Source organism: Podarcis bocagei (assembly GCF_964188305.1).
Source record: "Podarcis bocagei genome assembly, chromosome: 9".
NCBI classification, from domain to species: Eukaryota; Metazoa; Chordata; class Lepidosauria; order Squamata; family Lacertidae; genus Podarcis; species Podarcis bocagei.
The window spans coordinates 24,563,489-24,586,415 of NC_138134.1; the positions used below are offsets into that span (position 1 = coordinate 24,563,489).

At 42.1% G+C, this 22,927-nt stretch overlaps 3 protein-coding genes across 12 annotated transcripts in view; 2 read left to right on the top strand and 1 right to left on the bottom strand.

The window, feature by feature from the left end:
* Window positions 1-15,777, bottom strand: part of EXOC1L (exocyst complex component 1 like) — a 107,567-nt gene extending 91,790 nt beyond the window's left edge. For 2 of the 5 annotated variants that reach the window (XR_014011779.1, XR_014011781.1), the window contains exons 1-2: window positions 15,638-15,777; window positions 130-324 (exon numbers count right to left, since the gene is read on the bottom strand). The gene's annotated coding sequence lies outside the window, so the exon portion shown is untranslated. The remainder of the gene's footprint in view (window positions 1-129; window positions 325-15,637) is intronic. The other 3 variants (XR_014011778.1, XR_014011780.1, XM_081209178.1) reach the window with 3 other exon arrangements.
* Window positions 234-9,210, top strand: PDCL2 (phosducin like 2). Its single transcript, XM_081209085.1, has 6 exons — window positions 234-350; window positions 4,934-5,054; window positions 5,734-5,824; window positions 6,448-6,582; window positions 7,659-7,867; window positions 8,926-9,210. Exons 1-6 carry the CDS (start codon window positions 345-347, stop codon window positions 9,045-9,047), a joined length of 684 nt encoding a protein of 227 aa, XP_081065211.1. The 5' UTR covers window positions 234-344; the 3' UTR covers window positions 9,048-9,210.
* The window catches only part of CLOCK (clock circadian regulator), a 40,832-nt gene continuing 33,205 nt past the window's right edge, over window positions 15,301-22,927 (top strand). For 2 of the 6 annotated variants that reach the window (XM_081208793.1, XM_081208795.1), the window contains exon 1: window positions 15,301-15,566. The gene's annotated coding sequence lies outside the window, so the exon portion shown is untranslated. Of the gene's footprint in view, window positions 15,567-15,620; window positions 15,808-22,927 lie in introns of those variants that run through there. The other 4 variants (XM_081208791.1, XM_081208792.1, XM_081208796.1 and 1 more) reach the window with 3 other exon arrangements.

The following is a 22,927-nucleotide window of genomic DNA, read 5'->3' on the forward strand; positions in this document are numbered from 1 at the left end:
CATGACAGTCTTATGTCATTAACCTGAACTTGATCAATGGATGGGGAATAAATAGTTGAGAGCGCACTGATAAATTTAGGGCTGTCCTACCTACCACCTCTTTTGTGTAAACTTATCACTGAGACTCACCGCTACAAAAGAAGATGGAGCTCTCACAATGGCAGTTGGAATCTCATAGCTGGCTCCTCCCACATGTTCTCCACAGTAAGTTGTGTTCTGAAGCAGTTGCCTGGTCATTCTATCTACCCGGCTTGCCAACTAGGCGCAGGCCTGGCCTCAAATTTCACTGGCACTCCAGGGCCAGGTGGCAAGGGATCACTTTTGCTGCACACAAGCAAGACAACATGCAGGTCAGAAAGATAGAATGTAATCCACTGTCATAGCAGTTCACTATGGGCAGTTCCATAGTTTAACTATGCACACTATATGAAGAACTTTCTTTTATCTGTCTTGAATCTTCCAACATGCAGCTTCATTGCATTCTAGTGTTGCAAGAGAGGGAGAAAACTTTTTCTCTAGCTACTTGCACCATGCTGTGGAAAGTTTTAATATACTTGTATCGGGTCACCTCTTACCTTTTCTCTAAACTAAAAAGTCCAAAATGTTGCAACCTCGTAGGGGAGTTGCTTCATCCGCTTTATCATTTTGGTTGCCCTTTCTGAAACCTTTTCCAATGCCAATTTATTCCATGTGCCGTCTCACCACAAACTTGTGTAATGCCGTTTGTGATATTGGCAGCCTATCAGTTTAAAAAGTATGTCTAAACTGTATAGCACTTTGCCCCTTTAAATGTTTAAATGGTGTTTCAGCTTTTGTGCATCCCTTTAATACAAATAAGGAACGCAGTTGGTGCTGTAGTCTAAACCACAGAGCCTAGGGCTTGCTGATTAGAAGGTTGGCGGTTTGAATCCCCGCTCCTGCCAACCTAGCAGTTCAAAAGCACGTCAAGTGCAAGTAGATAAATAGGTACTGCTCCGGTGGGAAGGTAAAACGGTGTTTCCGTGTGCTGCTCTGGTTCGCCAGAAGCGGCTTAGTCATGCTGGCCACATGACCCAGAAGCTGTCTGTGATCAAATGCCAGCTCCCTTGGCCAATAAAGCAAGATGAGCGCTGCAACCCCAAGGCCATCCGCAACTGAACTTAACGGTCAGGGGTCCCTTTACCTTTAAGACAAATGTGTGATAGTATTTATGTACATATGCAGCATAATTGCCAGGGATTTGGTGAATTTATAATTGAAGATTGCAGACAGGAATAAAAGTATGTGTGTATTTCAGATTCCTTAGCACTTTTGGGTGCAGCTCTGTGTGCATGGGAAAGAAATCAGTGAAGGCTCTTCACTCTCCCCACCAGGTCCTTGGTGTCTATAACATCAGCTGGCATGAATACAAAACAGGTTTAAAAAGGGGTTGCATACCTCCAGGTATGCTTTAATCTTAGGAGAGCGAACGTATACCAGCCCCACTTCAGCAAATTCCCGTTGAAGGGGATTTATGCCACTGGTTTCAATGGGATGTTCTCACAATTAACATCAGCTAGATTGGGGCTATCAAACTGATACAGGATTCAATATCGTATGGATTTTTCAGATTTAGGTCTTAACAACCGACCTTGTGTCCTGGATTTTCCAGGCTCTCTCTTAAAGTATTAGGTGTTTCTTGGAGTCAAATATACAGTGGTACCTTGGTTCTCAAATGTAATCTGTTCCGGAAGTCCATTCGACTTCTGAAACGTTCGAAAACCAAAGCGCGGCTTCCGATTGGTGCAGGTGCCCCACAAACAATAGTCGACAGCTGCATCGGACGTTTGGCTTCTGAAAAAAGTTCGAAAACCAGAACACTTACTTCTGGGTTTTTGGTGTTTGGGAGCCGAAATGTTCAAGTACCAAGGCATTTGAGAACCAATGTTGCACTGTAGTTTAGTTTATCTTCTTCCTATAGCTTTTCATAATATGTCTTTCACCCAACTAATCAAAGCTCCAGAATGTTCCACCTTGGTCCTGAGCATTGGCTTTCCAGAACCTTGCTGCATTTTCAGCTCAGCCCAATTACAGAATTATAGCCATTTAACCTATTCCTGCCCAGCTCTACAAGCAAGACACAGAATGCTGATTGCTATAGGTGGAGGTAGAAAAACGGAGATGGAATGGAGTATCCTGGAAGAGGGTATGGTTCACTGACTGGAACCCTGAACAGGAGCTCTCCACATGCAACCTTTTGTTGTATTTATAATTATCCAGGCCACACTATTTCATTTTATAACACTGCCATTGTGTCACCTAGTTGCTCTTCCACATACAGTACTTTACATGTACTACATGTTTAATTGAAGATTCTGTGATAGTTTCTAAATCCTTTGGGATGTAAGTATTTCATCTTTAAAGCCTGTCTCAGCTTGAGTAATAGGAAACCATATCTCATCTCAAAGTAATCCAATTTCAGCATTCAGGAGAAGATTCATAAATCCTTATTAGAAGAGACAAAAGATAGGCTATTGCCTTTGCCTCTGATTTAATTTATCTTCTGTCTCAACAACATATTTTGAAACCCAACTAGAGGAATAACCTGCAATCTGCCAAGGATTCCGAATAAGTGTGAGATGCACTGCATAAAGCACTCCTGCTAATAGTAACACTTTCCAATCTCTTGCTACGCAAATAATATTTCTCCAAAGGGATATCTTGACTGAAAGTGAGAGTACTACAAAATGAGAAGTTTGTGGATTACAGCTAGTATCCACAGTTGTTTTTTGTGAAACTATGGAAAATAAACTTTAAGGACCTGGTCTTCTATTCCTCAGGCCTAGGAATGCAGTGGTCTATTCAGGAATAAGGAAGCAGATAACTGAATTCCAAGACTCCCACCTGATGGGTCCCAGGCACTTACTTGGGGTTTAGTTTCTTTGGAATGAGGGAAGAAGGGACTGCGGTGTCTTTAGGATATATGGTTTAGTTACACATATATACAACCCGAGTCGAAGATGGAGGGGCTCGCAGCATTAACACTCCAAAAGGGTCTTGTTTCTCCCATAGTCACAGCCTTGGAGTCAAGTATAAAATCAGGCAGAGCTCTCACACTCTGACTTCTGCCTACACCCTGCTTCCAGCTCTCTCACACAACACTGGCCCTAGCTTTTGTCTACTAACTACCAGCCAGGTGAGAGAGGGGCCACACCCATTTGCCCCCTGGCACAGAACTTCTTTTGTTGTAAGGGTCTTTAACTCACAAAGAAACTTTTCCATTAGAAGAAGAAGAGTTTGGATTTGATATCCCGCTTTATCACTACCCGAAGGAGTCTCAAAGCAGCTAACATTCTCCTTTCCCTTCCTCCCCCACAACAAACACTCTGTGAGGTGAGTGGGGCTGAGAGACTTCAGAGAAGTGTGACTAGCCCAAGGTCACCCAGCCGCTGCATGTGGAGGAGTGGAGACGCGAACCCGGTTCACCAGATTACGAGACTACCGCTCTTAACCACTGCACCACACTGGCTCTTGCTGGAACCAGAACCCCAGGGATAGAAGGCACTCGAGACTCTTAATCTCAGGGTCGTGAGTTCAAGCCCCATATTGGGCAAAAGATTCCTGCATTGAGGGGTTGGAATGCATGACCCTCATGGTCCCTTCGAACTCTAGGATTTCTGTGATCACGTGGTCATACGGATTAACTCCCCAAACTCACAACACTGTAACAATAAGCACTGGTGCCAGTCAAACCTGTTTGGAGACTGTTTGGAGTCAAACCTCTTCGAGAGGATATATTTTTCCCACTTGCTGCCCTGGAATGAGTTCTTGGCCCAGCCCACCTCATCCCTTTCCCCCCTACTACAAATCAAATTTCTGCCCCAAGCCTTTATATGGGGGCATCCTCTTCAAGACTAGCTGACCTAATCCATCAAGGTTGGCAGCAAACAAAAAAACAAAACAAAAACAAACCCCATCCAAGGTTGGCAGCAAAAATCCCACACCTCTCTGTTCATTCTCACAATCTCCTGAGTATATCATGCACCCAAACAGAGGGAGGGAGCTATCCTGGCCCTCAAAACTCACAAGACCATGGGCGACCTCATGTCCTGCAACTTCTCCTCCTGCAATTTTTCTTTCACAGATGGAATATGAAGTGGGGGGGGGAACTACAGTGGTACCTCAGGTTACAGACGCTTCAGGTTACAGACTCTGCTTACCCAGAAATAGTACCTCGGGTTAAGAACTTTGCTTCAGGATGAGAACAGAAATCGTGTGGCAGCAGCGGGAGGCCCCATTAGCTAAAGTGGCACCTCAGGTTAAGAACAGCTTTAGGTTAAGAACAGACCTCCGGAACAAATTAAGTTCTTAACCAGAGGTACCACTGTATCATCATCCACTCCTCACCTCCAGCCTGCAGTTTACTCTTCTCTGGGGCACTTTCTTCCTTCTCTGGCCTGACTCCCTCCAATTTTGGGGGCTTCAGCTTTCTGTGTCTTCCACACTGGCAGGCTCCTGGACAATCAACCTCTCTTCTTCTTCTGGTACTGGCTGCAACTCTTTACAGTCCAAGTTTTTCAGCTGATCATTCTGTCCGTGGATCTCTTCAACTACCCCTGCAGCCTGAGTATACTGCAGCTGGTCTTCAGGGTCAATCTTAACCCCTTGTAGTGGCTGATCAGGCAGGGCCCTCGGCTCCTCACATGGAGTCTCCCTTTTCTCTCCAAAGGAGCTTTTTAGCTGCCCCATTTGCTCCTGGGTGTTCCTGGTACATAGCTTTTGTCTCCTCTTCCAGACTCTTAAATTGCTGTTTCTGCTGCTCCATTTGCTGCTGGAGTATCAACCTAAGCTGTTCCTTAGCCCATCCTTCAAGGTGGCTGTGATGAGGAAGAAGGGGCAGAATTCTGATAGTACTTCTCTAGATTCAAGCCAGATTACTGTATATTGGTTATATATTGCATTCCTTTTGCAAAAGGATCCAAACGAAGATACAGAATGGAATGACATACTAAGAGATTTTGGCATACTGCCTCCAAAAGAAGAGGTTAAGGATGAAGTTGAAGAAATGGTTTTACGTTTACAGAAAGAAGCAGAAGGTAAGTGTAGTTGTGAAAAGTATTGCCAATTATTAAAATTAAGACCCATCATTTCAGCATTGTACTAGGCGGCATAGTACAATAGAGAAGTAAAGCTGTCCCTGCCTTGCAGAATATAAAGGTTGATCTACACATTAAGAAAAGGCATATAGTTCAGCCTTCCTGGGATTGTGTTACTTGAGACGACAGATAGCAGATCTATTGTTCACCAAGACATTGTTCAAGTAATGGAAAGCTAATATACAGTGAGAAAGATTCTATTCTAACCTAGACGTTTCCTGATTGTCCAACTTTCTACAAGCAGTGAGTTTTAAACAAACAGCCTTTATTACAATTCAGACTCGCTGCTTTGTGTCCTACCCACTGGAAGGAAAATAAATTTGCTCCTTCATCTATATGATCCTGAACCTGCATTTTAAATCAGCTGTGGTGCAGAAGAATAAGAAGATACACTTTTTATGAATGTATATATAAACAGCCATCATTAGCATATACAGTATCTGGAAATTGCCTCTATTTAAAGCTCCTTGCACAATAGCCATAAACTAGAATACTGTAAGCATGGAAGTTTCCCATTCAGGTTCCTCTGTCAGATACTCCTTTTGGAAGCAAATTCAAAATTTGTTTAATCCCAGAAATATGTGTGCTCTTCATTCCCCTCCCCCAATTCTTCTTTTAGTGAAGCCATATGAAAAAATGAACCTGAAACAACTCAAAGAAGCTGAAGATGAATTTGACGAGGAAGATAGAAAAGCAGTTGAAATGTATAGGTATGCCAAGCTACGTACTAATAACCACTCTCAAAGCCAATACTGAGTAAGAATATTCTAAACTGGAGATTAAGTATAGAAAAAGGACACACTTCTTATCCATATAACCCCCCAATCCCCTTTCTAAAACACCACTGCATAATTTAACTTATTTAGTTTCCCAGGGGGACTGTAATCCATGAAAGCTTCTGCTACAATAAATTTCTTTAAGATATCACAAGTGTCTTTGTTGCTTTAACTATCTGAAATCCATTTACTACAGGATAAATAAATTTTATTTCTAACGTTGATAGAATTTCTTTTTCATGAGCCAGTAGTGCCACCTAGTGATTACCATATCCAAAAATCCTGCATACTGTATTCACTACTCACAGTTGGCATATTGCTCAAATTATTTTTCTGCCCTCTTGTTATTCCTATTTCATAACCTTGTCCATACTTATGTGGACAGGCTGCATGTGTATTTGAATAAACTGTTCCCCACATCTAACAATGCTCCTTTCTCCAAACCTGTAAGGAGCAGGAGTGATCATAGCCCGCCCACCCACTGCCAAACTTTCTCCCTGGTGTCTATTAATAATCATATGAAAAGTTATTACTTCACATGACTTTTGTTAAATTAGGAAACGACGTTTAGAAGAACTGCAAAAAGGACAAAGATTTGGAGAACTCAGAGAAATTTCTGGAGAACAGTATGTGAAAGAAGTTACAAATGCACAAAAAGGTGTCTGTGTTGTCATCCATTTATACAGATCAAGGTAACAGTGAGGATTTCAAAAAGGGTGCTTTAAAATTTGGCAGAATAAAACTATATACATATAAAGTTAACTCTGGGTTATGGCTTGAATAGGCACCCGTTCTTAATAATTTCTGACTGGTTTTCTTGAGGCAAATATCTGCACCAGATTTCTTCTAGATCTGCAGTTTAGGAACATCAATGAAAACTCCCTACGTTCATATGCTACCAGCAATTGCAATGTCCTGTCATACTAGCAAATGGGGGTTCCCTTGATAGGTAGGTCTAGCGCAGAAAGGACCGTGGGCTAGTTCACACATGGCCTAAGCCAATGTTCCTCAGCCTTGGGTCTCTAGATGAACTTGGACTACAACTCCTACCATCCCCCAGGCAGCTTCACTAGCGGTCAGAGATGATGCGAGTTGTAATCCATCAACTTACGGGGATCCAGGGTTGAAGAACTCAGGCCTAGGCTATACACATGAAAGGAGGTAGAGCCATATTTTCCAAACTTCCCCACTCTGCTGCCTTCCAGATGCTTGGGACAACCTCAATAAGCCACAGCCAGCACATGGGTCACAGGTTGCCATCCTCAGCAATAGACTCTTTGTGCATTTTGCAGGGCTGCAGTCTGGGATATATATATATGTACCTATTGTGGGGTGCTAGGAACCTCTACATAGTATGGGGATGCATCCTAGAATGAGCGTGAATACAAATGGCATATTGGCTTTTGTTCTGGGGCAAGAAAATGCAGAACAGCTTTATATGCATAGGATGATAGCTATGGGAACATGTCATGGGTATCAGTCTCGTGCTAATGGGCTAGTGCAATGGGCTTAGAAATGTACTCAGTAAAGGACTCAGAAATATTGGGTGCAATATGCTGAACTGAGCAGGGAAACAACTGGAGTGAAACTCAGCCATACAGTTGAACCCAAAGTAGCATACTGTCCTTCTGATGTGTAAATGTGAGTGTGAATTTAGTGGAATGGTTGATAGCGGTTTGGTGTATGTTTTTTTTAATTTAATCTAGCATTTTCTTATTTGTGCCAGAGCTTAACCATCAAACACATTTGCTCTTTTGGATTTTTAAAGCATTCCACTGTGTGTGTTAATTAATCGACACCTCAGTCTGCTGGCCACAAAGTTTCCAGAAACCAAGTTTGTGAAAGCCATTGCAAACAGCTGTATTGAAAATTACCATGACAGTTGCTTACCTACGTTGTTTGTGTATGAAAATGGGGAGATAAAGGGCAAGTTCATTGGAATCAGAGAATGTGGAGGAACAAATCTTACAGTAGAAGGTAATGCTCAAAACATTTCTGCAAACTAGAGGCTAGTAGACAAAGATTTGGCTGGTTAGTGGAAATTTATGTGAACTGCAGCCTTCTTTATCTTTGCAGTTCTTTGCCATATTAATGACTCCTTTCCACCCTTTCTTTATCCAAGTTTTACCTTTCTCAAGCTCTTCCTTTCCAGCCTTAACCGTTCTCTCATATTGTTCTGTAGCATTGTTTGTTTCAGTCCCTATTCCCAAATCCTCTTCCTTTCCTGTTTATCTAGACCTCCTGATCTGCCTGCCCTGGTCCTCCTTAAGATCTATGAGCTCAACCAAACACCACTGGCAACTCTTTGGATTACACTACTGAACCAATGGCCACTAGAGACTCTTCTGGCTCCTCTGGCTCCCAGTGATGGGCATAATAGCTGAGAGATCGCCCCAATGCTGCCACTGAATTGCTTAATGTATTGCAATATAAATTTTACAGTAAAATGTTGCAGCAGTTCATAAAAGAACATGTGAAGTGTGAAATGCTTCAATGTGGAATAACCAAGATAACTATTCACTGAATACTGTAACTTTACCGAAAAGCTTTGGCCTAAGTTCGCAACTAAAGGCAATAATTGTTTACTTAAAGACATGTATTAAATAGCTTGTTAGAAAAGACCTCGAATGGGCTGCCTTGCTATTTTTTTAGTGAAGATAACTTTAAGGTATGTGTAGGCAATTCAGGGCTAGTAATTTCTGTATACCGGTACTTATTTACAAGGCTGGTTTTTAAATTACTCTAATAGTGTTGTGCTATCCAGTGTAAAATAATAACTCCCTCCCACTATATTTTAGCTAACCATTAAGTTCTATCTGTGAATACTATGTACATGAGTTGTATCATGAAAGTAAAAATTTCATGTAGCAGCCCCTGGATTGGATGTAAGTAAAAAGGCAAACAGGTGCAGACTGAGGTTGGTGGGGCTGTGCCCCATTGATCCAAACATACTGGATCATAATACTGGGATATAAATGATTTACTGCTAAATATATTGCTACTTCAGTTTGTCTCAACAGACTTTGTTATTTCAGAACTTGAGTGGAAACTGGCAGAGGTTGGTGCTCTAAAAACTGACTTGGAAGAAAACCCCAAGAAGGAAGTTGTGGATATGATGACATCTTCACTTAGAAATGCCTCCGTAAATGATGTTTAGACAAACATTAACAGGACATGTAAAGACACAAACACCGCTTGAGCAGAAGAACACTTGAAGAAGCACCTGGCATTTCCGCGTTTACATTTGGCTGGATTACTGCTTAAATCAACACTGCTTAGGAATAGGAATAAGTAAATAAAAACAGCACAAATGCAACCCACTTGCTGTATTCACACTCAGAACTTATTTTCTGCTCCATTCCAGAGCTCTGTGTGTACTTAGACATTAGCCCAACTATCTGCCAAGGGGGCTTATTTCCTAAAAAGTGTGTTCAATATTGCAGCCGTCACTCATTTGTTCATAAGTCATCTTTCCAGTGAGAGATTTGTGGCTCTCACTTTCACACAAAGGACAAATGAATCAAGGTACTGTAAAAGTATTGTAAAAAATCAGATACTGTCCTTTAAAAGCTCTGATATCCACCTGAAAACAGAATTTGGTTTCTAATTATAATACTGGTATTCATGAAATAAACTTGGATACTATGGTTCTTCCAACCTCCTTATCAAGCAAAAATGTGCTTTTACTCTCTGAGATGCTGGCTCCTAATCAAATCATTCTTTAGCTTGTGGGTCAAGCCAGAAAATGAGAGAATATGAGAAGCTAGAACTCAGAACCTCTACTATGGGTCTGGAAAGTCCCAACCCTGAAAGCATGTACAGAACACATGTAGGAGCACCAGGTCACTAGTGTTGGGAATTATTGTTTATGGGTTTGTAAAAAGCGGAACTGGACTCAACAGAGGGAAATAGCTTCAAAAGATCACTGCCTGTATCCTTGGCCATGCCATAGTGAGCACCCAAAACCATGTGGGAAAGTATTGTGCAGACACACAGTTTGGTTAGAGTTGACCCATTGAAATCAATGGGTATTAAATCCACTGATTTAAATGGATCTACTCTTATAAGGTAGCTGGATATCAGCCAGTATTTTTAGTGCTGGGCATTGTACAAAGAAATAGAAATAGCACAGGCCTGCCTGCTGGCTTACATTCTAAGTCATATCTTGTTAATACATGCAGGGCTGCGAGACTCATTCAGATTAAATCAAGCTTAAGAAGCAACAGAACATAGAACATATTGTCTGAGAAAATAGTCTCAAGGTATTGAAAAAAAGATTGGCCGAGTATTTATAGTGCCTTTGTTCTTTTTGAAATTTGCTAATACATGAGAAGGGTGAAGTGAGTTTCACAACCACACCAACAGCAGTTATACTAGTAGTTGTTCAAAAACACTCATAGTTATTTCTCCTGAGAACTGAATTATTAAAAATATTAATAAAAAATATTAGCTGATCCAGAGATCAGTAATTAACCCCAAATTCTGAAAGCCTGTGTTGTACATGCACTGTTCTGTTAGCACCTTAGAGGTTTGTGTATACCCTATTCATTCCTAGCTAGATAAAACACATGCAGGAGAATGATGAAGCAGTACACTTCGTGGTGTGTGTGTTTAATAGGGATCATTTGGCAAAGAGAGATTGTGGGGCACCTTCTCTGCACAACAATTGTGAGCTTTGCATTCCTTAGCAGCAGCTTACTGATTCCTACTATAACTGATCTCCCCAGAGCAGACAAACACCAACTCAAAAATCTGAATTTATTAAAAACAATAATTTCTTGCTTAATGAACATTTACACATCTATTTATTTATGCATTAAAATATATCTCTGCCGTATATTCTCAAGTAAGAGAATTTGCCTGCATCAGCTTCAGTCAAGTAATTTGCTACAGCACAGCACATAATTAACCTTTAAATAGAATGGTTTCATAGTGTAGGTGATGAATGAAATAAAGGCGAAGTCATTTGTGAGTTGCACACTCACAAAAACTGCAGAAAACTGAGCACAGTTTCAAGCTTTTATTCAGGAGTAACCTTATTTTAAGAATGAAGCAGTGACGACTAAAATATTGATGGAGGTGTGTGAAGACTGCAGAAAGAGCTGAGAAGAATCTTAATAGCTGTTACTCATAGTCACAGGAAGGCACTTCATACTGAACCATTACCTAAGTATATAGGCCTACATTTGCACTTGTTCATCTGCTGTTACCCTTACTCTTCCCCCTTTTACTCGCAAACCACTTGGGGAAAGCAATCCTGCCTCACTCACTACAAACACAGGTATGAGTATTGTCAGGGAACTGCCATCGGCTCAGAGGCGAGAAATAGAAGGGCAGTTGTGTTACAGGGAGCCTCCGAAAATCTTGCAAAGCAGTTCCTCCTCCGGAGAGGAGGAAAGCCCCACCTCCAGTGGAGAAGAGGTGCAGGGACCAGGGGATGCTAGGGAGAGCCTCAACACCACTCCTGAACAAGCCGTAGAGGAGGGAAGCACGCCCTTGCCATCGCCCATCCTGCGCAGTAGTCTGGGGCGCAGGGAGGGGCGAAACGGTTGGGGGTAACAAAACTGTTATGTTGGGGGAGGTACAAAAAAAGACCACCCCCAAATAAAGCCTGTAAAACACAGGTCAGAGTCCTGCCTGCTTACTCTCGAGCAACCGCAACAGCACCTGACAAGTATTCTGAAAGGAATATGACAATAAAGATTACTACAAGATAATTTTTAAATGAATGAATAGTTTGAGGAGCATTGGTGCGGCAGTGTGCCTCGCTTTGGAAAAACAGGCAGGCATGTCCCAGATCAGTTTCTGGGATGGATTATAGCTCAATGAACTCCATGTAAATGTGCCACCCATCTTTCTTTTTAAAGAGGAAGTGGATTTCATGAGCATCCTTCTGTTTCATTTCTTAATGTGGCATGTTCTGCTGTGAATGAAGCTCTACACACTCTGGCAAGATGTGATTGAAACAAGCCTAAATGAAGAATGACACATGAAACAAAAAGATTCGATGACTGGGTGGTTCATTGAGTGGTAAGACATCCAGGCAAGGGCACTAAGAGACCAATTTAACTGAACGTTTACATTGCTGACTAGCAATTTGCACCTACAGGAACTCTGTTTGAGGGGCCCTGTCCCACTCTATTTGTCCAAAACCCTGCATCTTCTTGGCAAAGTAATATTGCATGAAGAATGCACTCATTTCCACAAGAGCTAAAGCCCTACAGACCCTCTCAGGTGTGAAGAGCTGTAGGGTTAGATAGTTCTGCTTCCCCCGGGAATTCAAGGTGACTGCATGATGGCCTGGGAGATGCCATTCTCTGTGGCAGCCCCTAAGTTGTGGGATTCCCTCCCACAGCATTAAACATACAGTGCTGATAGCACACTGCTTTACCCTGGCCTTTGACACCTGAGATCTGTGTTATCAGGAGCCACTCTATTCCTGAGACTGTAGCTCGTTTTCAGAATGTTTAATATTGAATTTAAAATGGTTGTAACCTGCCCTGGGACCTGCTGGTGAAGAGCAGATAGTAAATATAATAATATTAATAAATGGCAACTTTTTCTGGAAAACATCTTGGAGCATACCAACAGTTTATTTAATTCAATGTATTTGTGCTACTCTATACAATAATGAAAGTAGCAAAACAATCTTGTACACGCCTATCCAAAAGTAAGTCCTATTTAATTCAACAGGGCCTATTCCCAGCAGGAGTATGATTACACTGTGAAGGAGAAAAGTTTGTCATTAAAAAGCATGATTTTTTTCTTTTCCGAGTCAGTTCGTTGAGAATATTATGGTATTCTATCTTCTTCTGTGTGCTCTTGGCTTCCAGTCATATGTGTCCTTTGCATCTGGCCTTTCTATTGCACAACACGTGGAGTTATTAGTATATTTAAAATATGAGGGTTTGTCAAGATTAAATGGCGTTGATATGGCTTTCTTCCCCTGGATAAGTTTGAAAATGTGTCCCTAGATCAAGTACAACCACCAGTTCTTTTCCCCTTGTGCAAATTGTATTTACACATATTAAGGCTTTGTCTCAGCAGGTGATAAGAACTAACAATACTATTATTCAATACTTTGCTTCCCTCGTGAAATCAAAATGAAATGTTTTCTCAAGCAGCTCCCAGAACAGTGAACACACACCCTAATTGCAACTGCAGAATAACCCAGTTAATATTGCCTTTTGAAATTCCATATTTCCCTTTGTCCAACAATTGTTTATAAAATTATTCCTATTCCACCATTTTGGATATAGCCTACACAAGGAGGCTCACCATATCATAAAAAGGAACTAATAGAACCAAAAATAATAAAGGCAACAATAAATAAACAGGCCAGTTAAAACAATTATTAAGTTACATATGGAATTCTCACTGTACCTGTCTGCTGCAGCTTTGGGTCTATAAAGGAATCTGTGGGTATCCTTAAAGTCACTTCCCATAGATGAGCAAAGTACTTAACATGGTGTTTTAATTCTATGCATATTTTAGCCCATTGCTACCCTACATCTTTGAGGGACGCAGGTGGCGCTGTGGGTTAAACCACTGAGCCTAGGGCTTGCCGATCAGAAGGTCGGCGGTTCGAATCCCTGCGACGGGGTGAGCACATAAAAGTGCAAGTAGATAAATAGGTACCACTACAGCGGGAAGGTAAATGGTGTTTCCGTGCACTGCTCTGGTTCACCAGAAGCAGCTTAGTCATGTTGGCTACATGACCCGGAAGCTGTACACCGGCTCCCTCGGCCAGGAAAGCGAGATGAGCGCCGCAACTCCAGAATCATTCGTGACTGGACCTAACAGTCAGGGGTACCTTTACCTTTACCTTACTGAATTCTTACTTGAGTTGAAATCAATTTCTTCCCATCCCAGATTAAACCTTCTGGTTTAATTAAAAAGCTACAGTAGTTATGTATATGTTGGTCTTTACACTACTTTTTGTAAACCTTTAACGGCAAAGCTTTTCTACAAAAGGGCATGCTCTTTCTTGGCGTTTGTTTATACAGCTTACATATCCAACCAATTCTATGTGAAACTAAAACTGCTTTAAGGCTCACCTAGTAAGTTGCTTGGCAACCTCCATTACAAAACTTATATAGATAAGATAAATGGCATACACTGGGCATTAATTACCTCAAGTCATGTGTACAGTAGTATTAACACATTCTACAAGGGCTAAATTGTCACCAGTGATATATTTACAAGACCTAATGCTTGAACAAGGTATGTCAACTGTGCTTTATTTCTCTGCTGATCTTTCACATAAAGGGAAGAAAATTTCAATTAAAAAACAAAATTCTAGAGCAGTGCCATCTGTTTTGTGTAGAGTCAAAGGAACAGCATTTCAATTATCATTCATAATAAAAATATAGAGGGGGATCTAAAGCTGTTTCATAATTACTTTAAAGAACTTACTGTGAATACATGGCGTTCAAGTTCAGTAGTGAACCATGGCAACCACAGTAATAGACATGAATTGCATTAGATTTCAATATTAACCATGCTTGTAGCTTAACCATAAGCTCTAAACCAGGGATAGCCAATGTGTTGCCCTCCAGATGGTGGGTATTTCAACTTTCATCAGCTCCAGCCACCACAGCCAATAGCTAGGGATGATGGGAATTGTAATCCAAAACAATTGGATAACACTACATTGCCTCCCCCTCCCCTTATGCACTGCAAGGGTGTTGTGACTGCACCGTTCCTGCTCTTCCAGGAAATTCAGTGGTAGATGTTGGATGTTACATTTGCGGAGGAGAATAACGTATACCTGTAGATCTAATGCATCCACACCAGGGTGGTCCAACATGCGGCCCACAAGGCCTTTTTGGTGGCCCTCAGCAACATTTGATGTCCCCCCCCCGCCCTGTATTCCCAAAACTGGGTAAATGAGGTGCTGGGCTTAGGGAAGGAGGCTTCGAGTCTTCCCTCCTCCTTCCCAAAGCCTAGGTAGCCGTTTTCAAACTTTGGGAAGACAGCGTGAGAGCTGGGACATCAAATTTTGGCCTCGCTTCCCCTGCATGACAAGGAAGTGTGGGGCCTGCGGGTTATGTGTCAAAGTATTATTGCAGCCCACTTGGTATGAAAAGTTGGGCAGCCCCGATGTACACTCTGAAGATCCCAACTTTGCAGTGTACAGATTGCAGGATAGTCAAACTTCAGTAAAATAAGGTGACGGAAGCCCCCAAGTCCCCATCCCTCAGCGCCGTCTCTGAAGCAGCAACGACGTAAGAAGCTTCCACTTTGGGAGAAGGCAGAGGATCCTCCTCCAATCCCGCCCATAGTCCCAAATCCTCCCTCGCTGCTCCCCTCCTACAAGGTAATCTGAGGTCACGGAAGCACAGCGAGAACGCCCTGTCCTCTTCGGACGCATGCGCAACACATCCCTTTCCTCTCCCCCCCACCTCCCGAAGGTTTCCGTGGCGCATGCGCAGCGAAGCCGCGGCCCGCTCCCTGACGAAGAAGGGGAATCACCGTCGACTCCCCATCTATGCGCACGGTAGTAATGCGCATGCTTAGTACTGACCAGGGAAGCACAGGGGGCCTGGGCCGGCTCAGGCTCTTGGCAAGCCGATATACCGCTGCAGCTTGTTTGGTGTCCCTTACCACCGGCGCACGCGCAGTACGGCCAAGGCTCCTCCGGGCTCGGTGGCTGATTCCGCGGCTTGTTTTGCCGGTAAGCGCGAGGGCGGCGCATGCGCGGTGCCGGAGGGAGACCTTAGGGCCTGGCGGGTTGTGGCTGCTTACTTGAGAAGCGGGGGCGAGCGATCCGTGTCGCGGCGGTGGGCTGAAGAAGAAGAGGAGCGCGAAGGGAAGCGGCAGGCTGGCAGGGAAGCTCGGTAAGGAGGATACGCCAGCGAGCCGCAGCCGCCGGCCTTGAGGGGGCCTCGCGGAGTCCTGCTGGCGAGTGGGCTGAGGTAAACTTTGACAGGCGGCGGGCGCGACGGCGGGTTGGGTCGCTGGCGCAGGTCTATGATCTCAGTGTCTCTGGCCCCCCTCCCCATCTCCCGACCCCGCCGACAGTTGAGGGCTTCGCGTGACCCGCTGCCGGGGACGAATCAGGCCCTCAGGGGTTGGCCGGGAATTGAGGAACAGCTTGAGGGGCCGCTGCCTCTATCTTCCTCCGACCCGGGGTGCCCCGAATTCGGGCACCGTGGCGAGGCAGAGACGGGGCAGCTCCGGTGTTTCATAACCGAGGCGGGAGGGGGCTGTGAGGGGCCTTGGCTGCGCCCATCCCGCTCTCCGGGTTGCGCCCGGCGTCTCCGGTTTATTAAGGGCGCTCCAGGAGGGGCACCGGTTTGGGGTATCCCTTATACAAACGGCGCCGTTTTGGTCCTGTCAGAAAGCTGCCCTTCCCCGCCCTGCGAACCCGGAGCGCGAAGAGGCATTTTCCTTTTTCTCTTTTCCTCCTACAGCGGCCCTGAACCTTATTTGAATACTGATGATGCAGGCGGGGAGGCGTTTCCTCGCCTCTCTGGAGCCGCTTGCTTAGGAGCGAATCTAGGGCATTAGATCAAGCTGGAGCGCCCACGTACTTTCGTTTATTTTGCCGAGATCAGGACCCTGCCCCTTTCTTTAGAGCAAAGGGGAGAATGTTGATGTGTCAAGCCCGCTTCAAAGGTGTCAGCTGGTTTCATTTGGTAGTCAGGAATGCAATCTGACTTTTTGGTGTCGTTGGTTTCTTAGCTCAGTTTCTACTAAAATATTATACTTCAAAAAGATCTAATGTAGCAGAAAGTGGAAAGTCAGCATGTAATGATTTCTTAATGCGCTTCTTTTTGTTAAGTAACATGAAAGAAAGGCTGCAAGCCTAAGCATACCGCTGGTAAATCTTGTTTAACTCTGCAAGATTTCCAAGTAACCATGCTGATGATGGTGCCGGTGTATTGTGCGCTTGCTTGCAGACAAGGTTTTGTTCTGGTTGGTAGCACTTGTAGCACTCCTTGAGTGAAGGACACCATAAGTGACAGGACACATTGTTAGATTGTAGCAATGTGCGTAACTCCATACATGGCATTGTATAAGTAATCCTACTTGCTTTCTGTGCGCACATACAGTAATGGGTTATTTATTATTATTTTTTTTGTAACCTTGATTCTTTGAGTGGAGTAGATGTGCTGGAATAAATAGTTCTCTAGTATCTATTTAGGAAGAATAGATTGCAGCTTAAATAAACCTTCAAGTTGACCATTCAGTCTAGAGTGAGTGAAAGTTGCTTGTCACACTCTCAGCTCAAATGGCCTTTGCTGCACAGTTTCTTGGGTTGGCAACACTTTTTATAGACCATAAATTGCCCACATTGCTGCTTTATAGAACACAGTGCTTGTGTTTATTATACCTATGCCCCATTTTTATATCAGAAAGCTCATGTACTTCCCATAAGCCTTCTGTATAGGTAAAGATCATGTCTACACACTAGTTTCAGCAATGTTAAACCAGTGTTCCATTACCTGCCAAAGGCTGTTTCAGTATCCTATCATTTAAGACAAGAATAGTTTAGCTATCTTCATAAAAAAGAAGGGATTCACACAAATAAAAAATTGCATGGTCTGTTTCCTTGCCACCATGTTCTTCTGGAATGTTGTTGTTAAACAGAATTGAAACACCAGAATGATGTCTTACTTTGTGGTATGATGCTGAAGTGGCATGCCAACTTTGTTAACCACTCATGTTCTTGCCGCCATGTTCTCCTGGAATGTTGTTGTTAAAAGAATTGAAACACCAGAATGATGTCTTACTTTGTGGTATGATGCTGAAGTGGCATGCTAACTTTGTAACCACTCCCAAATAAATAATAATACAGTAACAGTTATTTATTTATTTATTTATTTATTTAATGTGTATGCCACCCTATACTTGGAGATTTCAGGGCGGTTCACAACGTTATGTTACTAGCTAAAAAGTTATAGTTGTACAATCCTTCCTTACACATTAAATCAGACTTGCAATGATAACTGCAAAATTGCAAATAGACTTAGATTGTTACCTCTAGGTGAATGGGATAGAGTTGTCCATGCACCTATTTATACAGCTCTGTACTGTATATATACTACAGTATATGCAGGTTGCTCATCTGACTTTCTTACAGACTTAAAGAGTTACAGAGAAACCTTTAAAATATAGACATGTTGTATATAGGACTGCAGTTATCTCTTTTACCTTTTCATACTTGGTCTGGAAGGAATACGGTACCTTCCTGTTCAGCACTGCCTTCAGTGGAGGAAGCCAGAAGGGCTGGTTCCTAGGCTGTGTTGTGATAAGAAGCACAATCTGCTTTCTCCTCTTCCCTGTTTGGTGCATGCCCACATCAGAGCTTGATAAAATGATAGTGCAGTGCAGGTTGACAAAGTAGGCAGGAGAATTGCAGGCATAGCAGAACCTCAGTGAACACTTGGATCATTTATGCACAAAATGCATTATCACTGGCCTGTGACAGCTTTGTCTTTAAATAAAAGCCACAGGGATGCATGTACTTTATTCTGGACTGCTGTTAACAGAGGGCTTTTCTGTTTTCTGATTTTTTTAATCAGCTGTCCAAAAAAACACAGATCTATATAACCAAAATAAGTTTATATGACTTCAGTCCTAAACTAGGTAAAGGTAAAGGGACCCCTGACCATTAGGTCCAGAGTGGCTGACTGTGGGGTTGCGGCACTCATCTCGCTCTATAGGCCGAGGGAGCCGGCGTACAGCTTCCGGGTCATGTGGCCAGCATGACCAAACTGCTTCTGGCGAACCAGAGCAGCGCACGGAAACGCCGTTTACCTTCCCGCCGGAGCGGTACCTATTTATCTACTTGCACTTTGATGTGCTTTCAAACTGCTAGGTTGGCAGTTAGGCCAGGGGTCTGCAACCTTTAAGACAAAAAGAGCCACTTGGACCCGTTTCCGAAGCAAAAAAAACTGGGAGCCGCAAAACTCGTCATTATAAAAATAACTTTTTTGTCACTTTTTTATTATTTCTTTAACGTTCTTTAAACGTTAAATTAACAAGTTACCTTTTTGTGTGTGTGTGTTCTTCACTCCCCTTCAAAACAGTGACCAGCGCACATGCCCCCTTTCAATGCAGTGACCAGCGTACATGCCCCTTACAATGTAGCGGGCGGGAAGGTGACGTCGGGACGGTGCGTGCCTAACGCACGCACCACCCCTATGCGACGTCACAGCCAGTACAGCGCCCGCCACAGTGGGGAGTGTCGGGCGCACAATGCGCCTCCTCCCCTCGCTAGTATCCACCCCGGAGCCGCGGCAAAGGTGTAAAAGAGCCACATGCGGCTCCGGAGCCGCAGGTTGCAGACCCCTGAGTTAGGCAATCCTAAACTACCTAGCAGTAAATCCTATTGGATTCAGTGAGGCTTACATCTAAATCATCGGGGTTAGGAGTGCCTCAATTATGAAACATAAAATCTTCTGTAATGGAAATAAGCATTCTTTTGATACTACTTATTGCCTGAAATAGAATAGTTTGATGGAGGCAAATCAGTCAATACCAGTGACGGTATATCCTACCTATCTCAATCTTGAATGGGTTAGACGTTTGTAGGGCTTTTCCAGGAAATAGTTTGATTTTTTTAAAGAAAGATCTAACCAAATGAAGGTGAGTAGGATAGAACTTGTAATATCTTGATGATTTCTGAACTGAGGTGGTTAGTTTCAGGACACCCCCACCCCCCAGATCTTTAAAGATTTGTATTAAATGCATGCTGGTGAGATGAGGATTAGTGACGTGGCCTCACTTTTCATGTTTTGAAATGTAAGGAACAAAATATGGATTTGCGTTGTTATTTCTGTGGGTCTAGAAGTAGTTTCAGTTCTTCATTTGTTATCCATTGTGCTTATGTCATTTCCCATTCATATAGTACATACAGTCCTTTTAGTCTCTGATCAAATCTACTTAATTATAGGAAATTTGCCACTTCCTGTTTCTATTATTATTATTATTATTATTATTATTATTATTATTAACAAAATGTAACAGTGGGATTCCCCATTTCTAAAGGACAGAAATGTTTGATATAGCCCATTTCATATAGAAATATAACACACGCATGAGAAACATAGGTTTGCAATTGGGTAAAGACATATGCAGGGTCCTAAAACATAATTGATTTATTATATTGCCATTTGATTGCAATTTTAAAAAGTCAGTTGAAAACTAATAATAATAATAATAATAATAATAATAATAATAATAATAATAATAATAATTTATTATTTATACCCCGTCCATCTGGCTGGGCCTCCCCAGCCACTCTAGGCGGCTTCCAAAAAAAATATTAAAATACTGTAATACATCAAACATTAAAAGCTTCCCTAAACAGAACAAGTCGTTCTGGGAGAGCCTATTAAAACTGTTTGAATTATGAAAGTAGATTTTAAGAATTATTTCCTCCAATTTCATCAATTTGGATAATTAGGCCTGGTCCTAGTTTATCTCAAATATTACTGTATGTGCAAATAATTGTCATACTAGTGACATCTCAGTGGTTAACATTGCAGTTAGATCACTTATTGTAAACTGTGTTTCAGACAATTAGCCTCAGTTAAATATTTTCTTAAAAGGTCATTCTTAGTACGACTTTGAAGGTGTTTTAAGTTTTTTTTATCTTTAAAGCACAATAAAAACATACTGAGTGCCAGACCTTTCAGTATTATAAAGACCTAACACTTTATCTAGAATATAAGAGCTATCAATATTTTTATACTGTTAGCCTTAGAGGTCCAATAATGCAGAAGTTCATTGAGTATTATACGTGTATCATTGCTAACTAGGGTTCCTTGCTTACAAGGTTTTGCAAAACCATTTCAAGCTCTGATCAAGATGGACTCCAATTAGTATTCATCATGTCTAATGCTGTTAACTGCCCTGGGATATAGGCTATGAAAGGCAGCATATAAATGCTCTAAATAAATAACTATAGGTAAGCAAGAAAGGATTCACAACAGACCAAAAAAGAGGGGGAAAGAGCTGGAGTCTTTGACTTTTTGAACTTTTTACATGTTTAAGAGATTAGTGTTATACTTGCGCTGGGAAAGTGTGTAAGTTTCTTTGCCTAATTTTGCCTACATTTCCCTGCTACGAGGAACATTAAAGCAACTGAACAAATCATTATTAACTTGTTAAGTGTTTAAAAGTTTGAAATGAACAGTAGTAAAGTAGTAAGTCTCACCTTTCAGGAGGGATGTGAAGGAGAATAAAGATGTTAAAAGTGACACAGAAATTCTGACTTGGAAAACAACAAGGTGAAATTGCAAAACAATTGCAATGTTAAAAACAAGTAAAACAATAAAGCTGTTTCAATCAAAGCAGAATTGTGTGAAGTTCCTGTTTTCTTAAGCCACACTTTCATATGATGTCCAATTTGGGAAAATTTCCAGATGTCCCTCCAAACCAAGTTATCAAACCAAGATCATCTCTCCTATTTTGTTTTATAGATTTGTTTTAAGAGATTTTTGATTTGTTCGAAGGCAGCCAAATAGCACCATTAACAAAAATAATACAAACACCAATTGTGTGATTATATTGTTGGAATCTGTTCTGAGACCTTATGATGAAGTTTGGATAAGAAATCTTATGAATGAATGAATACATACATAAATAAGATAAATAGTTGTTAGATAACTGGCAGATTGCCAGTTTGCTCTTCCAGTTTGTTCTTCACTGTGACATGTGTCTTAGAAGTTAGGTCCAAGGATCAAATGCTGCCATCCATCACTATCACGTTCTCAGGACTCTTCCAAGGCCACACCACCTCAGTCCTGCTTTATGCCCCTGTTGCATGTTTCTGCCCTGTTACAGTGTGTTATTAGACTGTGATACAGTGGTACCAAGACAAAAACTCAAGATACAGTGTGATACAGTGGTACGCAAGACAAAAAACTCGCTAGACGAAAGGGTTTTTTGTTTATTGAGCTGCTTCGCAGGACGATTTTCCCTATGGGCTTGCTTCGCAAGATGGAAACGTCTTGCAAGTTTGTTTCCTTTTTCTTAACACCGCTAATACAGTTGCGACTTGACTTCGAGGAGCAACTCATAGAACGCGGTGTGGTAGCCTTTTTTGAGGTTTTTAAAGACTTTGGTGATTTTTGAAGCTTTTCCAAAACTTTCCTGACACCGTGCTTCGCAAGACGGAAAAAATCGCAAGACGACAAAACTCACGGAACAAATTAATTTCGTCTTGCGAGGCACCACTGTAATGCCTCCCACTTGCCTGTATCGAGGATGAAGAGATGTGTGCGTACAAATCTCCAACTCGTACATGGTTGAAATGCAGCCTTTGGTACAAATGTAAGAGTCATAGCTGTTGCTCTGTCTGCTTTTGCCACAAACTCCACCTATTATTATTATTATTACCTCTTTTCCTGCCCAACACTGACATGAGGTTGAACATGAGGGAATGTGGCCTTGGGCTGAAAAAGGTTCCTCATTCCTGACTATTATAGTTGTCACAACATAACATTTTTTGGACTCTAAAGAATATTCTAGAAACTTGCTGGTCTTGTACTCAGCACTGAACAGTTCCAGATCACATTTAGCCACCACAGATTCCCTGCTGAGGTGAGAGAGACATCACTTCTGCCTTGATGGAAGCCTTTCATGAATATCTGTGGGTGAGACAGGAATGTTGCTGAGTTCCATGGAATTCCTTTCTCTCTGCACAGTGGTGGACCAAATGCTTGAGAGCTGTGATGTTTCACAGAAAGCCTTATAGGCACTTTTTCTTATACAAGTGATTAATAGAATGCTGTATTTCTAAAAATGCTTATTAATGCAGCATTTGTCAAAAATGTGTGAGAGAATAAGATTGTGGCTCTGTTGTTAAAAGTTGAATTGTAAATGAGTAGGGGTTTTTTAGTGAACATTGCAGGTCCTTGTTGTAGTGAAAGATGTTTGATATTCCAATGGATCAGATACTACAATTGATTGTGCTGTTCATTTAAAAAAATATATATTTTGAGTGGTGTACTTTTTATCGTTTGATTTGGTGATGTCTTTTGGCTAAGCAATAAAAGACATGACAGGCCAAGACCCAGAACT

Bases quoted from the DNA above. Each gene is read 5' to 3' on its own strand.
- PDCL2 (XM_081209085.1), top strand. The intron at 5,055-5,733 runs GTAAGTGTAGTT...TTCTTCTTTTAG, and splicing joins TTTACAGAAAGAAGCAGAAG to TGAAGCCATATGAAAAAATG. The intron at 5,825-6,447 runs GTATGCCAAGCT...TTGTTAAATTAG, and splicing joins AAAGCAGTTGAAATGTATAG to GAAACGACGTTTAGAAGAAC.